Source organism: Mandrillus leucophaeus, unplaced genomic scaffold, assembly GCF_000951045.1.
Source record: "Mandrillus leucophaeus isolate KB7577 unplaced genomic scaffold, Mleu.le_1.0 Scaffold407, whole genome shotgun sequence".
NCBI classification, from domain to species: Eukaryota; Metazoa; Chordata; class Mammalia; order Primates; family Cercopithecidae; genus Mandrillus; species Mandrillus leucophaeus.
In genome coordinates this window covers 684195-701475 of record NW_012104332.1, presented here as the reverse complement: position 1 = coordinate 701475, position 17281 = coordinate 684195, and the positions used below count along the sequence as shown (strand labels likewise).

The 17281-nt window shown below is 42.7% G+C and overlaps 1 protein-coding gene across 2 annotated transcripts in view; it reads right to left on the bottom strand.

The window, feature by feature from the left end:
- Positions 1 to 393: 393 nt before the first annotated feature.
- The window catches only part of BHMT2 (betaine--homocysteine S-methyltransferase 2), a 19594-nt gene continuing 2706 nt past the window's right edge, over positions 394 to 17281 (bottom strand). The window contains exons 2-8 of one of the 2 annotated variants that reach the window (XM_011992194.1): positions 11868 to 12000; positions 9956 to 10047; positions 8536 to 8727; positions 6834 to 6981; positions 6408 to 6590; positions 5923 to 6151; positions 394 to 1347 (exon numbers count right to left, since the gene is read on the bottom strand). In XM_011992194.1, the coding sequence (XP_011847584.1) occupies positions 1266 to 1347; positions 5923 to 6151; positions 6408 to 6590; positions 6834 to 6981; positions 8536 to 8727; positions 9956 to 10047; positions 11868 to 12000 (1059 nt within the window). In that variant the 3' untranslated portion in view covers positions 394 to 1265. The remainder of the gene's footprint in view (positions 1348 to 5922; positions 6152 to 6407; positions 6591 to 6833; positions 6982 to 8535; positions 8728 to 9955; positions 10048 to 11867; positions 12001 to 17281) is intronic. The other variant, XM_011992195.1, reaches the window with a different exon arrangement.

Sequence of the window (17281 nt, the reverse complement as noted above, 5' to 3'; positions counted from 1 at the left end):
TTACAGGCATGCACCACCATGCCTGGATAATTTTTGTGTTTTATTTAGTAGAGGTGGAGTTTTGCCATGTTGGCCAGGCTGCTCTTGAACTCTTGACCTCAAGTGATCTGCTCACCCTGGCCTCCCAAAGTGCTGGGATTATAGGCATGAGCCCCTGCCCATGGCCTGAACTCTGACTTTTGAAAATGTTTTCTAAAACTGTTTATTTTGACTTATTTTTAAACAATCAACAGTATTTCACTGTGCACCTATTACTATGTCTAACACAATGCTAAGTAAAGAGAATTATGAGACGCTTATCATGCGATCTTGTCTTTAAATAGTTTATAACCTAGCTGCCTGAGATTATGAAGACATATTTTAAAAATTCTAGGACCTAATATCTTTTTTTGTGACGGAGTCTCACTCTGTCACCCAAGCTGAAGTGCAATGGCCCGATCTCAGCTTACTGCAACCTCCGCCTCACAGGATCAAGCGATTCTCCTGCTTCAGCCTCCCGAGTAGCTGGGATTACAGGCGCCTGCCATCATGCCAGGCTAATTTTTGTATTTTTGCAGAGACAGGGTTTCACCATATTGGTCAGACTGGTCTTGCACTCTTGACCTCAGGTGATCCACCCGCCTCGGCCTCCCAAAGTGCTGGGATTACAGACGTGAGTCACTTCACCTGGCCGGACCTAATATCGTTAAGTAAAAATCATCTTTGAAAGTAATCACTTTGGATAGTTATACATTTATTTCAATAATCCTACCATTGCTCAAAACATTCTTTACATCTTTTCTTTTGGGATTGCCTTTGGAGTTATCATATAAATCATTAAAGAAAAGCAGACTCATTGCTTTAGTTTAGTGTTGCTCTATCATCCTCAAGTACCTAGCTTAGTCACTTGAATTATTCACTAGCTTTGGGTCTCAGTGACTTCTGATTATTTTAAAGTGTCAAATTCACCCTCAAAGACAAGTTTGGCTATTCCTGATGATCTTCAAAGGAATGCACTGCAGCATTATTGGCCAGTAAGTTCTTGGAGAACAAGGTGCCTCTCGCTTCTCTGCATCTCTGGTAGTGTCTGTTGCAGTGCTTAACCACAGCAGGAGCTCAATTTGTACGCGCTTGTGGACTGGAAGGGAAGGAGCTGCAGCACCTCAGCTGCTCAGCAGCTGGAGATAGCAGAGCATGGTGAGGATGAAGGCGAGGAAGGGTTCCAGGTCGGGCTTGAGGGCAACTTTTTTCCGTTCTGTTATTTCAGGGTTTTCTTTCACTACTCCTTAGACGTCTGGCTTTGACAGCGAAGGACAGAAAGGTCTGCCTGAAGCTGGCAGCAGATTCTCCCAATACTCCCTTCGAGCCCTGTGTTTTAATATATACATAATTAATTAATTAAAAGTCTTACCTATAAGTCCAATATGTCATATATGTATATGTGTATGCGTATGTACATAACCCCCCCACACACACACACACACCCCAGAGTCAAAACTTGGTGGATAATCAGGCTAAAGCAGAACTTTTGTTATAACATACAGACAGAAAACTATGTCCATATCCATTAATGCCAGGGGCCTTTCTCACATTTCAATAACAATCATTAGGTTTCATACCACCTTTCAGAAAAAGACAAGGTATTTCAATTTCATATACTTTTTATTTTGAGACAGGGTATCGCTCTGTTGCCCAGGTTGGGGTGCAGTGGCACAATCTTGGCTCACTGCAGCCTAGACCTCCTGGATTCAAGCAGTTCTTCTGCCTCAGCCCCCCAGGTAGCTGGGACTACCGGCGTGCACCACCACACCAGGCTAACTTTTGTATTTTTAGTAGAGACAGGGTCTCCCCATGATGCCCAGGCTAGTCTCAAACTCCTGAGCTCCAGTGATCCATCTGCCTTGGCCTCCCAAAGTGCTGGGATTCCAGGCATAAGCCACCATGCCCAGCCTTAAATTTCATATACTTTTATGAATTATATTTATTCTGAAATTTCTAACAGAGTCCTTCTAACTCTATCAATATTTTAATGTAATGAGAAGGATATGAAAACAGTTTTTAATGTAATGAGTCAAAGTATAATTCTCCAAAAAGTAACTAAGAAAATAATACAAATTACTTAAGCAATATTTGTTTCTTGTTGTTAGACAAAGGAAAAAGAGTACAAAGGTCCCTGGTCCCAGCCCTTTCTGATAAATATATTTTTATCATTTTTTCTACTTCACTTACAAAACAATGAGTAAATCAATATTTTTGGATGATAAGATGTCAGAAATCTAGTGTTTACTGTGTAGTCGTAAATTTCTGTGAATATCAGTAGGTTTGGGAGTCAGGGTACAAAGGGTGTCTTCTTGCTTTGGTCTATAGAATAACGTTTTAATTCTAATAGCTAATGAATTTTAAGGATTCCTAGCAGATGATAATTAAATAAACTTCTCACTTATTTAAAATATTTTAATCATCAGTAAAGTATGTTTCCTCACCTTTTAATTATATTTATATTTAGTACTTTTTAAAAAGTATGACACATATACAAACCCTCTTCTCTGGTAAATATCCATATCCCCTAGAAGAAAGTTTTGGCTAAATGATTCTTGCCTACTTTTACAACCTAAGTAAATTTGCATTAGGCAAGTTTTTCCAGTCCAAAAATGAAGACTTTCAATCCCACTGAAATGAATAAATAAGCACAAAATGGGTGAAGTACATAAGAGTACTGAACAAAGAGAAGACAGCAGAGATTGTGACTAGTTCTAGAAGATGGAAGGGGGATGGAATTGTATCAACAGATATACATACATATGTATATATATACATACACATGTATATATATACACATATACATACACAAAAGATTATCTACATGGAGAGACAGAGGAGAGAGAAAGAGTATGAGAGTGTGTGTGTGAAATACAATGATCCATAACAGAACAGTAATTATAAGACCTCAGGGAAAGTGAAGCCCTGTTATTTTTCTTTCAACAATGAAAAAGGAAGTTAATCAGAAATCCCTTGAAAATCAAAAGCTATACAAAGAAAGTCAGACCAAGTATGAAGCCAATTGAAATATGGCATGGATTTGGACAATATATCCATGGGAATGTAAGAGAAGAAAATTCATTTGACCTTGATGCTTGGAACATTCTCCAACAGGTAGCTTAAGTTTTGTAAATAGGATTATTTCTCTTTATCCATGGTCCCATGGATAAAGGGACACAGAACACTGCAGACCACTACTTTGTTCTACAGTGAACGTTTTTCTAAATGCAACAATTTTCTATTATTCCTGCAACAGAGTATTAGATTGGAAGTTTGACTGGAAACACCAAGGTATGATGGATTTTAGGTATCAAGGGGAGTTGCAAGACAGACACTGAGCTGAAGTTTAAAGGAGGTGGCTACGAACCAGCCAGATGACTCACCTGACTCTCCCCTGGAAAATCTAGACCACAAGAGAACAATGGGCCAGCTACTTTGCTTGTGGGCAAAAGGGATGCTGTTAAATTGGGGTCAGACCACACTCTCAGGGCTTGTCTGTAGAAAGGAAGGGTGAAAGCTGTTTTGAGTTTAATGAGAGCAAGAGAGCCAGCCTGAGCTATCTAAAATCTGACCCAAGAGAATCACCAGGAAGGACAATGGGACCCCCAAATCAGAGTATATCTGCAGTGATCTGGTTGAAAAAGCCACTGTCTGAGGTGGAAGTCACAGTCAGAAAAATGTGTGTGGCATGAGAACTACAGACAAAAGTTTCCAGTGGAAGCCTCTGAAGACCCATGAGCATGCTCACAAAGATCTGCCAGGCTCAAAGCATGCCGGCTTCCTATCAGGGTGCCAGGCAAGCAACAACAGTCTTACTCCTTCGTCCATCCTCTCTCTTCTTACTTTGAATCTGAGGAGGCCAGAAACCATGGGTAGCAGATGGGAAGGGAGGGTTGGGAGCATAAGACAGAGAAAGAGAAGCAGCACGTTGGCCTTTCCTGGTTTCCTGTCTGTGGAAGGCTGTTGCTGGACCAAGGGAGAAGCTTCAAGTTTCAAACATGCTCTGGGTTTTGATTTGCCATGAACCTGAACACTTTTGTTTATTTTTTATTTTGGGGGTTTTTTTTGTTTGTTCATTTTGAGGTGGAGTTTCGGTCTATTCCCCGGGCTGGAGTGAAGTGGCGCAATCTTGGCTCACTGCAACCTCCACCCCACTGGATTCAAGCGATTCTCCTGCCTCAGCCTCCCAAGTAGCTGGGATTATAGGCTCCTGCCACCACGCCAGGCTAACTTTTGTATTTTTAGTAGAGATGAGGTTTTGCCATGTTGGCCAGGCTGGTCTTGAACTGCTGAGCTCAGGTGATCCACCCAAGGTGCTAGGATTACAGGTGTGAGTCACTGCCCAGTCCTAAACACTTTTAATTACTGAACTGAGACTACCTGTGAAATAAAGTGATTATGGAACTTTCCATTGCCTAAGAGCACCCAGAGAAGTTCTAGAGCATGTCAATATTTTCAAATAGGAACAAAGGAAGGAATTCATTGAGTAGGTTTAAAAGGATAGAGGGAGACAAAAATAAAAGTGAGTTCTAATTATGTTTCATGAGTCCTGCTTGTTTAATGTAACAATTATAATAATATTGTAAATGTTATTCACTGATTTTATATTTTTAGGACCAACCTACAGAGAATGCTTGAAAGACAATTATAACTATAGAATAGAACAAAATGGTTATAAACCTTGATGATAGTAAAGTATGGTAAAACTGAGAGACACCAAGGGGTAGATGAGAGAGAGAAGGTGGAAAGAAGCAGAAGGCAATCTATTCTTATTTTACAGAGAGTGGAGTCAAGAGATTCCTGCCTTATATTGATGAACTAAGAAACAGGTGGTTAAATATATAAATTTAACTTAAAAAGATGATATCCAACAGAAGAAATAAAAGTGCAACGAATCAAAACTGGGAAAAGGAGAATGGGGGAAAGGGGAAGACTGTGTGATTTAAATCCCTCAGCTTTCATAAAGGGTTATCAATAATAACCACTTAAAACTGATGACGAAAGAAATAGAGGTACAAGATTTCAAACTACAAATGACAAGCAGGTTTCCTCTGTGCCCTGGTCTGATCGTCCGTGTCCCCCACAATGCATATGTTGAAACCTAGTCACCAATGTGATGATATTAGGAGGTGGAGCCACTGGGAGGTGATTGGGTCATGAGGGTGGAGGCCTGATGAATGGGACTAGTAGAGGCCCCACTCTAATCCCAGCACTTTGGGAGGTGGAGGCAGGCGGATCATGAGGTCAGGAGTTCGAGACCAGCCTGGGTAACATGGTGGAACCCCATCCCTACTAAAATACAAAAATTAATCGGGTGTGGTGGTGGGCGCCTGTAATCCCAGCTACTTGGGATGCTGAGGCAGGAGAATTACTTGAAGCTGGGAGGCAGAGGTTGCAGTGAACCAAGATTGCGCCATTGCACTGCAGCCTGGGCAACAGAGTCAGATGCTGTCTCAAAAACAAAAACAAAAAAAAAAAAGAAAAGAAAGAAAATAAAAGAAAAGAGACCCCAGGGAGCTGTGGTGCCCCATCTACCATGTAAGAACACAGCCAGCAGGTATCATCTGTAAGGAATGCCTGCTTCCTTAGAAATGGCCTTTACCATCTATAAGGCCTTCACCAGACATTGAATCTGCTGACACCTTGATCTTGGACTTTGCAGCCTCCAGAACTGAGAAAGAAATTTCTGTTGTGTATAAGCCACCCAATTTATGGTATTGTTCTAACAGCCCGAATGGACTGAAGACAATTATGGAAATAGGACTGGTGTCAGGAAGGGGATAATTTTTACTTTTCGCTTTATACGTTTCTATACTTTTTGCCATGTGCATGCATAACATTTACAACAATAAACAAAATTAGATTAAAGGAAAATAATAAGAATGTTAATTTAAAAATGCTTACCTTGCTCTAATCCAGGGTTTGGTGTGCATGTCCAAACCACTTCCCCAGCTGCCATGTTTTTCTGAAGCTGGTGGCAAAAAGCCCCTTTCTGGGGCCAGCTCCTCTGCAATTGCCCTGATGTGGTAGGGCTCAAATCCACAGCACCCGCCAATGTACCGGACCCCCAGGTTGTAGGCTTCTCTCGCGTATTTTTGAATATCCCATCTGGTGGCAACTCTGGACTCCAGTCCTGTATCACAACAGTTAACAGCATTTCTGTTACTGTTCTCATTTTCAAATGGTGGATGCTATAATGAGCAGTTTTTCTGATTAAAAAAATTATAAACTTTAGATGATGCATTCTTCTGGTAGCTCATTTTTGGTTAACACTGAATGTTTTGTCATATGCAGTTTCTTATTGTAAAACTGAGCCACAATTTATTATAGCCATTTGGATTTTGTCACAACGAGAAATACAAAGACCTCTACTATGCACCTGAGCTTACCAAAGGGATATTCTGGGAGGTCCACAAACCCCTCTTTGCCACAGTCGGGCGTGTGGAACCCCAGGGGCTGTACCATGAGGTGCGCTTTCAGCCCTGCCCGCTCGAGACCCTCCTTCATGAGCTCCATCGTCTTCAAGCTGGTCTCGGGCCCAAAGCGGCAGTTCACGCCAACGATGGAAGCCCCTGTGCAAAGAAATAACACTTACATTTTATTACTTATTTATTTATTTGTTTATTATTATTTTTTAATAGTTGGAAGGTACCTTAGAGGTTAGCTATCCCCCTCCACCTCCCATGATTTACAGATAAGAAAACTGATTGGAGTTAATTCTTTTATTTCCAAACTGCTCTCACAGTATCAAGCACACTTTGTTAAATTTCATAAGCAACAACTGAGCTGTGTATCACTGTATGGGTCCAAATTACCTGCCTTCACGAGCCTCACGGCACATTCTCCAGGGGTTATATCATGCATGTCTCCCTCTGGGCCTATGCACATGGTAACTGCCACGGGTCTATCGGATTCTTTTAAGACTTCCACAGCCCACACAGCTTCTTCAACATGCTCAAAATACTAAGAGAAATGTCACTTTTTCTATTGGTCCAAACATAAAGCAGATTTTGAATGGTAAAGGTAAATATAGCAAAACAGTTATAAAAATTACCAAATAGAATATAAACATATATACAGTAAAACTTGCTAAGGAATGTGTGACTATAAGACTGATTAAAGAATACCTTTCCGAGTAAATATTTTCATTCCTATAACAATAACTTATAGTTTTTCATTCAGGGATCATTGATTCAGTGAGATGATGCCTATGAGTGAAAAAGAAGAAGACACACCCAGAGATTTTCAAAGTATCTGAGTATTTAAAATCATAATTTTGAAGGAGGAAAAGTTTCACTAATAAATTTTAGATTCATCTCTTATAAAACTGGGGTAATCTCTGAAACAATGAGTAGCTTATCATGTGTTGTATACTTCAAAGAGCTTTTATATTCGCTTCTAGTTAGATATTCATAAGTACTCCATAAAGTAGGAAGGGAAATACTATTTCCCCAGATGAGAAGATTGAGGCACAGCATGGGAGAGATAGCTACTCCCTTTCTTTGCTAGTGGCAGACAGGACATCTTGTCTGGTAAACTTATGTCATTTTCTGGGGTGCTTCCCAGAAACCCCCTTCAGTGCCACAGCTGAAAAGCTGACCTTAAGGCAACTAAAGAAAAGCCAGAAATCTTCCCATTTCTTCCCTCTTGAGTTAGAAACAAATTCTGCAGAAGCAGTGTGAGCAATGACAGAGAGAATCAAAAGATGGGTTCTTAAACAAACAGAGTGGTGTCATCATCCATCTGGAAATCAAATCATCTGATGTCAAATCCCATCACACATGCTGGGATTACAGGTGTGAGCCACCGCGCCTGGCCAGGGGATATTCTCTTGTTTGGAGTAAAGTCGTGGGTTGAAGGCATGACTCCAGGCAGTAGCAGTTATGTTGGGAAATGGGGAATGAGGACTTTCTTTTTGGAAGCGGAGGAAAGATAATGTTCTGGGTCTTCACGTCCAATCAATGACCAATACTTACTGATTCTTTCTTCAAAATGTAACTCACATGTCATAGCTTGAGTGAAAGCAGAGAGGCAAGAAGAGCAAGACATGGATGGAGAAGGCTATGGAAACTACTGGGTGCTGAGCATTATTGGTGGGGCCTGGACAAGCCTGGACAGCCACCACCTTCTAGGCCTTGCTCTCTCAGTCCCCAGCCCACACATGCAGTGCCCTCCTGCCTGGCTTCTCACTCTGGAGAGGGTGCTCCCTGATGCACTCTGCCCTATGCTTCCTTGTAGGTTGTGGAGTCCCTCGAGTCAGCTTCTGCAGCCACCCAGACCTTAGAAGATCAAAGGCTATGGTCAGGCCTCCCCTGGGTCTGTCCTTTGGCTCCAAGAGAACCTAGCATACCAATGAGGGAATGTTGACCTTGACTGCCATGCATTTAACTAAACCTTTGACCACCCACATGGAAGAAATGAGGGCATAAGGCTGTCCAATACTCTCATGGAATGTGAAGACTCTGCAGTTATGCTTGCAAAATAGGCTCAATCCTTTTCCTCTAATACTAGCCTCACCTCTGCAATCAAGAAGTCCACATTTTTCCAGGCAAAAACTTCTAGCTGTTGTCGAAAAAGTTTTTTAATTCTAGTTTCATCCTTGTGGTATTTGTATATTGATGTCTGGCAGATCCCCCCTGCAACCAAAGCATCACCTTTGCCAGCCACTTCCCTGGCGAGGTCACAGGCAGCAGCATTTACATCTTCCCACTGAGGTTAGAGAGCAAGAGTTCAGATGGTGAGCCTAGCAGTTTGAAGGTAAAATATAAAAGATAACCAAAGGAACAATAAACAAGTAAGATGAGTGTAAGCCACTCTTTTCAATGCAAGCAGAGAAGATGAGCAGAGTTGGGTACAATCTCCTCTGGTACCATGACCTTATATTTCCATTATTGTACTTACCACATTGGATTTTAATAACTATTTGTTCGCCTCCCATACTTGACCTTGAGCCTCCAGATAGGATCTATGCCTTTGTACCATCTTTGAATCTAACATAGAGAATGGACTATAACAGATACTCAGTACATGTTGGTTGGTTGAATGAATTAATGGGCATTAATATTTACACGTGTTAACATTTTACATTTGCAGAATATTTCACAATACGTCCACATCTTTGATCTTACTTACTCTTCTCAACAGGTCGATGAACTTAAGTACTACCGTTATCTCCATTTTGCAGAGAGAAAACCAATGCCCAATTCAGGTAGGTGTCTTACACAAAGCCACAACCAATAGGTGGCAATGCTGGATATTAAACCCATTTTTTCTCATTTCTACACCAGTGTTGTGTTTTTTGGGCCTCCATGTCTCCAGAAGAGAAAAATGTGAAATGAGAAGGTAAAAAGAGCATCTATGAAGTGCTTTCTCTCTAAAAAATAACACAGGAAGACAGCCGTGCCCTTCCAATGGTTTATTTTACCCCTAGTCCTGACCCCTCCTATACCTAAATGGGGAGAGAATTCATTTAGTATATATTAACTTCTTTTTTTTTCTGAGATGGAGTCTCGCTCTGTCACCCAGGCTGGAGTGCAGTGGTGTGATCTCGGCTCACTGCAACCTCCATCTCCCAGGTTCAAGCCATTCTCATGCCTCAGCCTCCCGTGTAGCTGGGATTACTGGCACCTGCCACCACGCCCAGCTAATTTTTGCATTTTTAGTAGAGATGGGGTTTCACCATGTTGTCCAGGCTGATCTGGAACTCCTGGGCTCAAGTGGTCTGTCCACCTCGGCCTTCCAAAGTGCTGGAATTACAGGTGTAAGCCACTGTGCCCAGCCTAGTTAGTATACATCTTTATGTGACAATTAATACATAGGTACTTATATGGACTTTTGTAATAAAGTATAGTAACACATCATCAATGCCATAGCTTCCCATGTAGAGGTTATTTCTTAATAGATGACTCCCTCCCCACGTCCAGCCATTGCCGTTTACCTTGCTTTCCATATTGTCCTCACTGGCAGAAAAGGTGAAAGTCTGCATGACATTTGATCCTGCTCTCAAGAATTCCATGTGAAGTTGACGAACTACAAAGTAGTTGGGTTTTAAACATTGAAATAAATGAACAAAGAAATATTACAGAAGCTGTCATTTTCACTGACTCCTATCTCTTTCAATCATACCTCAGTTCAAACCTAGTAGTGATAAAAAGTTATAGATTAAGGTCAGTAGAATTCATAGGCAGGATGTACTGTTTAGAGTAGCTTTGTATTGTTCTGGTGATGGGCCTCAATGACTTGGTGCAGTCACATGCAGAGATTAAGACCAGATTGGCCAATTATCCTTTGGTCTCTTAGTCCAGAGAGGTTTATTCTATACCTGTGTTGTGAAGGACATAGCTGGTCTACTATCGTCAGCATTGGCAGCCCTCAAAGTAAAGTGAGGAGCTTCTCGTAGAAAGCAGAATGCATGTGGGTGGCACCCACATCAGAGTCAGCAGCAAGCAGCTGGGGAGCATCAGAGAGCAGTCTGGAAGTTTTCCCTGGCTATCCGAAAGTCATTCCTTCCTCTCCTTCACCACTTTCGCCCCTCCTCCCGTATCCTTACTCTTGTTATTCCAGCACTTTCTTCCCAGTTTAGCAAAAAGGTCTTTTAACATTAAGAACAAGTTCTTCTTGGGCCAGATGAAAACATCCTGTTAAGCACCAAAGGGACAAAACTTGGTCCTGCTCTGCCACAGAACTCTGGGTGTCCGATGCACCAATCATAATGGCCATCGTACTGAAGATACGCAGGGCACTTCACACAGGTTAACTAATGAGTCCTCACACCTAGCCTGTGTTGTGCCCTCGTGAAACAGATGAAGATATGGATCCTTAGAGAGGTCAAGTGACTTGTCCAAGGCCACACAGCTGGTCAGTGGAAGAACCAAGACAGGATCCTAGGTTTATCTGATATGCTGTGCGAATATACATAAAATCAGAGCGAATCAAAAGTTCCAGTCTCAGCTAGTATTCTCTTTCACCCATTTCATTCTCTGGCTTTATTTTCCCACTTTAATTTAGGAGAACAAACACACACAAAAAAGAGTCAGAAGAGAATTAAAGTTCTAATTTCAGGTAACTATCTAATCCCATCACAGTTCTTTACCTCTAGCCAGGAGGATGATATAAAACTGTGTTGACTTCTTTGCCCTCCCAACCCCAGGACCTGGCTGTCTGTGCTCTGTTACACTGTGACTGCCATTAATCACCCTCACTATACACACTGTTACATTAACCATGCACATTGTCAGCAGGGTGAATCAGAAGCAGGAACAGCTTTGCTGTTTTAAGGAAACTCTGTGTATCTACAAGGTAAATATTCATGGAACAAATATTAAGATGTCTATTTTAGCACTGCCTGTACATTAAGATGCAGATGTGTGTGTGTATGAGAGTGTGGTGGGTGTGTGTGTGTGTTGTGTGGGTGTGTACATGTGTTTGTGGTGTGTGTGGGTGTGTATATGGGGTGTGTGTGGATGTGCGGTTAGGGGTGTGAGTGTGTGTGTGGGTGTGTGTGGGAGTGTGTGGGTGTGTACGTGTGTTTGTGGTGTGTGGGTGTGTATATGGGGTGTGTGTGGATGTGGGGTTAGGGGTGTGAGTGTGTGGGGGTGTGTGTGTGTGGGCGTGTGGATGTGTGGGTGTGTGATGTGTGTAGGTGTGTATATGAGAGAGAGAGAAAGGAAGAGAGAGGTCATTTTCTTGCATATACTTCCGCCTTCATACTGCCATTGTCTCCACATCTTGGCAATTTTAGCAAGCAAAACACCCCTTTGAAACAGTTGTTATTTTTTTCTTGATCTTCTCTCAATCAGATTTAAATAAAACACCACTGAGGTAGACACTCTTGGGGATGTGGCACCAACCTGCATCTGGGTGTTCTATCACTGCCTCTGGAGTCCAGAGCCCAGCCTTCACATAGCCTCTCTTCTCCAGAGTAATGAGAAAGCTGCCATCTCCAATCACAACCTCCCCACTCTCCAGGCGTTCCAAAATCCCCTGAAGGAGAGAAAAACAGCACCTAAGCTCTGCTCTACCTTTTTTTTTTTTTTTTCTAAAAGCAATTTCTAATTTTAGGTGAAGATGTATTATGTTCTTAGAGCTGTAGTTTTGTTAAAATAATGTGCTTAATAATATTTCAGAAAGATTGAGCATACTGTGTTTCTTGGCCAATCCAGGTACCTATTTTGTACAATGAAAGGGCTGAGACTATTTATTCTTAAATAACATTTAATCTGAGTCAAATTATAGTGCTGATTCCATGATAGTTATTTTGGCTTTGCAACGCGTTTGTGGCAACACGGCAAGTTGTCTAACCAGTGTGCATTCTCTCCCCTTTTTTTGTGTGTGGGGGGACAATGCCCCCAACTTTCAAAAAATTCCCAGGCTCCCTTGCCTCTGGGAGCAGCCCTGTGACACAGTGCTGGCCAGTGAGACACATATGGAAGCTGGTGGAGGATTTCTGGAAAAGTTTTGCTTTCCTGACATAGACGCCCACTCCCTTCCTTCTTGTCTATTTTCCTCCTTCCTGGCTGGAATGCCAACATAATGCCTGGGAGTACAGCAGTCATCTGACAGCCATATGAGGCAGATTGCTTAAGATATCCTTGGGTGGCTGCAGCAGCCATGGGCTGCTACCCCTGGACCTCTTATTAGGTGAGAAAAATAAACCTTTTCTTCGTGTCAGTCACTGAACAGAACTGTAGTGGACACAATGCTTCGTAATCATGCAGTGTGTTCACATGTGTGTTATCATATGGCACTCCCAGCAACTCTGCCAGTGAGGCAGGACAGACAGTTTTTATTCTCAGGTATAGATGAGGAAACTGAGGCTCAGAATGGTTGACTTGCCCAAGATCACAGAGCCAAGGAAGTAAAAAATCAGACTAGCTTCTAAATTCCTACTCTCTTTTCCTTCTATTTTACCACCTTTCTATTTAGCCCACTCATAACTTATTTAAAAGGTTCCATTCAGAGCAGTTAGCCATGGGATGCAGTTTCCTTTTGATAAAGGAAGGCCTCAGGCCTGTGCCCACAGACCCTGGTGAGGATAGGCACTCCTGTTTTTGCGCCCAAATATTGCATTTTCCATGACCACCCTGGCCCACCACACCTCCATCCTGTGCCTATAAAAACCTCAAGACCCTAGCAAACACAAACACAAGCAGCTGGACATTGAAAGAAACACACTGGCAGAAGAACACACAGACTTCGGCAGGCCAACAGCGGCAGAATGACACAGACAACGCGGAATTCGACCGGGGTGGTTAGAGGAGAGCCCAGCTGCTGAGCGGCCTGACTCCAGGGGAAGACCACCTTCCCACTCCATCCCCCTTCTGGCTCCCCATCCATCTGCTGAGAGCTTCTTCCACCACACAATAAAACCTTGCACTCATTCTCCAGGCCCACGTGGGATCCAGTTTTTCCAGTACATTGGCAAGAAGCCTGGGATACAGAAAGCCCTCTGTCCTTTCAATAAGGCAGAGGGTCTAATTGAACTGATTAACACAAGCTGCCAGTGGACAGCGAAGCTGAAAGAGCACACTGTAACACACGCCCACTGGGGCTTCGGGAGCTGTAAACATTCACCCCTAGACGCTGCCATGGGGTACCTGCATGCTCCCCCAGGGGTTTAAGCTGTGGGGAGCTGAAGAAGTGAGCCACACCCCCATCGCACACCCTGCGAAGGGCATAAGAGAACTTTTCCCATTTCGCTTGGTCTAAACCACATCTCCCCAGGTGCCTGCAGGGTCATCCCCTCACTGCCTTCAGGTCTTTGGTCAAGTGTCACCTTTTCAGAGATGCCTTCCCTGACCACTGCAAACCACCCCCCCAACCCCCACAGCAATCCTGATCCCTCTTTTCTAGGCTGCATTAGTGAAAGATGCAACCTTTTATTGATAATAGGCGAGTTCATTTCAGGCCTGCCCATAGCCGGACACAAAGCAATGACTGGATCAGGGAGAAAAGCCTCAGATGCCTCTTCTAACTAGTCTTATCTGTTCTGTGAAATCAATATAAACCCCCTCAGTTCCTGAATCCAAGGGAGACATCAAGCAGGCTACAGAGACAGCTTACTGGGCTACATGTTCGGTGTAGGGTGAAACTAAGCCTTGTGAAAAAGAGGCCCCACAAACAGTGGCTTTCCTCTTAGAGGAAAAAGAAACTACTTTTATTTAAAGCCACTGTTTGTGGGGGGCTTCTTTTTTACGGAGTGTGCACCGAAGTGCACAGTCCTTTCATCTTATTGCTTTGCCATTCCCTGTGGCAGGGGTCAGCACACGATAGCCCACAGACCAATTCTGGCACATCACCTGTGTTTGTAAAAATGGTCTTAGGTAAAACCCTGCCCAGTGATTTACATACTGTCTAACGGCCACTTTTCCACTACAGTAGCAGAGTCGAGTAGTTACCACCAAGACTGTATGGCCCCCAAGGCTAAAAATAATTACTATCTAACCCTTTACAGAAAGCATTTGCCAACCCAGCCCTAGGGTACTGTCCTCCTCAGCATGGGGGAAACTTGATCAGAGTCACGTTCATACTCTGTCTCAAACAATGAGGAAACAAAGTGTGGCAAGGCTCATCCTAAAGTTTTTAGCTCAGACCTAGAAGTGACTCATCTCATTGACATTTACATTTCCTGCGTGACAGTTTAGTCACATGGCTCTACCTTGCTGCAAGGGAAGCCAGGAAGTATCATCAGTGAATGCCCATGTGTCCAGCTCCAATGCTAATCCTACGGAAGGAGGAGGAACAGATTTTGGAGAGAAACTGCTTCTGTTCTAGTGTCTGGCATCTGCTATTTCTCCTTTGCTTACTCCCCACACAAAGTGACCCACCCAAGGTATCAGGAGCAAGTTTCCTTGGATACCAAGGAACAAAGAGATCTCAAACACATTTTGGCCGTATTACTTGATATATTATTGTCTTCAATCTTTTTCCAGGAGGTTGGAAGGCTATAAAGGCAATAAAGAATAAGAGGGAAGCTAATTTGATCTTGGTTACAGGAGTCTTTGTTCTTACCTAGGTCAATCCTGGATCTAATAAAAGCAACCAGAAATTAAAGCAGACATGTGAGGATCCTCCCACAGAGCCTCCCAGGACAGTCCTGTTAACAGTATGGAACCAAACATGGGAGGTCAAATATGGCTTGAATGATTTCTCAATCGCCATTGAATGGCATGACTAGGGAGGGGGCTTATTCTGGCTTTATCCCCATGTCCAGTTTAGCTGCAGAGGTACAAACCACTCCGGCTAAGCAGAAAGGAGTTTAATATTGAGAAATGGGTACATAAAAAATTTACACTGGGCTTTCAGGAATGACCCTAGAAAAACATGACTGAATTGGCTGCCTGGGGCTGCACCCTCTGCCACAACTAAGAGAAGCCACTAGTAAACTGCTGGCTTCAGGACACAGCTGTCATATAGGGAGAAGGAGGCTGCTCCAGTGACCTCAGCTGCCCCTCACATGACACTGGAATGCTGCACTGTGGCCATGCTTGCTATGCTTCCACCTTCCCGGACTCATGCTGGTGCATCTGATTGGGTATCCTAGTTCTTATCCAGATCCTAGCTGCAAAGGAGTCTGGCAATGTGGTTAGTTTTCTTTCCTCTGTGGTGCAAGAAGGTCCATCAGAAGGGGTTTAACTAGAGGTAAATAACTCTAGTTAATGATAGGTCACCATACCTACAGCATCTTCTTTTTACTGTGCACTTGGAGGGCAGGTAAATGGAGCCCAGCTGTGTGAACTATGTTAAACATAAACACTGTTTTGGCAGAGAGAGCTCTCAACTCTGGTTATTTTTCCATATTTTATATCTAAAGCTGAATTTTAGCTGAATGCAGAAGAAATGTTAATATTTACTGTGATTCTCATCTCTTTCTTTCTCCTCCCTGCATAAAATGCAATTCACTCTTTTCAATTTGTACTTTTGAAATATAAAAAAGGCCTTAAATTTTGGACGTTTATTGAGACCTTCCACATGTCAGGTATAGTTGTGGGCAAGTGGGATAAACATCAGAATAAGACAAGGTCTCTGCCCTCCACAAGCTCAAAGTCTGGCTACTTTGGAGAAAACCAATAGATCAACAAATAATCACAGCAGAATATGACAAATAAATGCTACACGGGAATACAGAAGAGAAAGTCAGAGGTACAGTTATTGTGTACAAACTCTTTTCCTGAAAATCTCATACACTTCATTAGGTTCACCATGTTAAGAATCATATTTAGGCCAGGCACGGTGGCTCATGCCTGTAATCCCAGCACTTTGGGAGGCCGAGGCAGGTGGATCACTTGAGGTCAGGTGTTTGAGACCAGCCTGGCCAACATGGTGAAACCCTGTCTCTACTAAAAATACAAAAATTAACTGGGCATGGTGGCGGCGCCTGTAGTCCTAGCTACTTGGGAGGCTGAGGCAGGAGAATCGCTTGAACCTGGGAGGCGGAGGTTGCAGTGAGTTGAGATTGCACAACTACTCTCCAGCCTGGGCAACAGAGTGAGATTCTGTCTCAAAAAACAAAAAAAAGAATCAAATTTAATCAAACAATTGTCGAGGGAAAACACTGGCACAGAATTCAGATGTTGTAGGTTAGCTTCTCACCTCCCACATCCAACCTATCACAGGGTTATGCCAAGTGTATTACACATTTCTCAAATGCCCCAGCATCCTCACTGCATTTGATTATTGAAATGGTCTCCAGAGTAGAGAACTCTCCAGCCCTACTCTGAACGGTCTTCCATTGCTACCAGAGTACAGGCTCACGGACCCAGTCTCACCTGTGATTACACCCCTTTTGTGTCTTGCTTCACTTCGTTCATGCATCCCCCTGTACAGCAGTATCTGGTTACTTACCTGTCACCTCAGTTTGACTGTAAGAGGCTTGGAGGCAGGTGACATATCTTAATGGTCTATATCCCTACCACCTCATATAACAACTAAAATGAGTAGACAATTAAGAAACTATGCCAAGAATTAGCAAACAAATAGGACTGTTTTGAAAATGTCAGATGTGTTGCATATGCTAGAATTTTTGTCCTCAAGAAGAAAAAATGTTACACTTTAGCAGAAAATCTGGTAGGTTTTAAGAAAATTGTAGTATATATTTTGACTGTATCTTGTATCTTTTGACTTTACCAAGTAAAGGGAGGAATACGTTTTCATTTGTTATCTGGATATTTGTCCACCATTTTAAATTTGCCATTTTTCTTCTCTTTTCTTTCCCTTCCTTCCTTCCTTCCTTTCTTTCTTTCCTTCTTTCTTTCTTTCTTTCTCT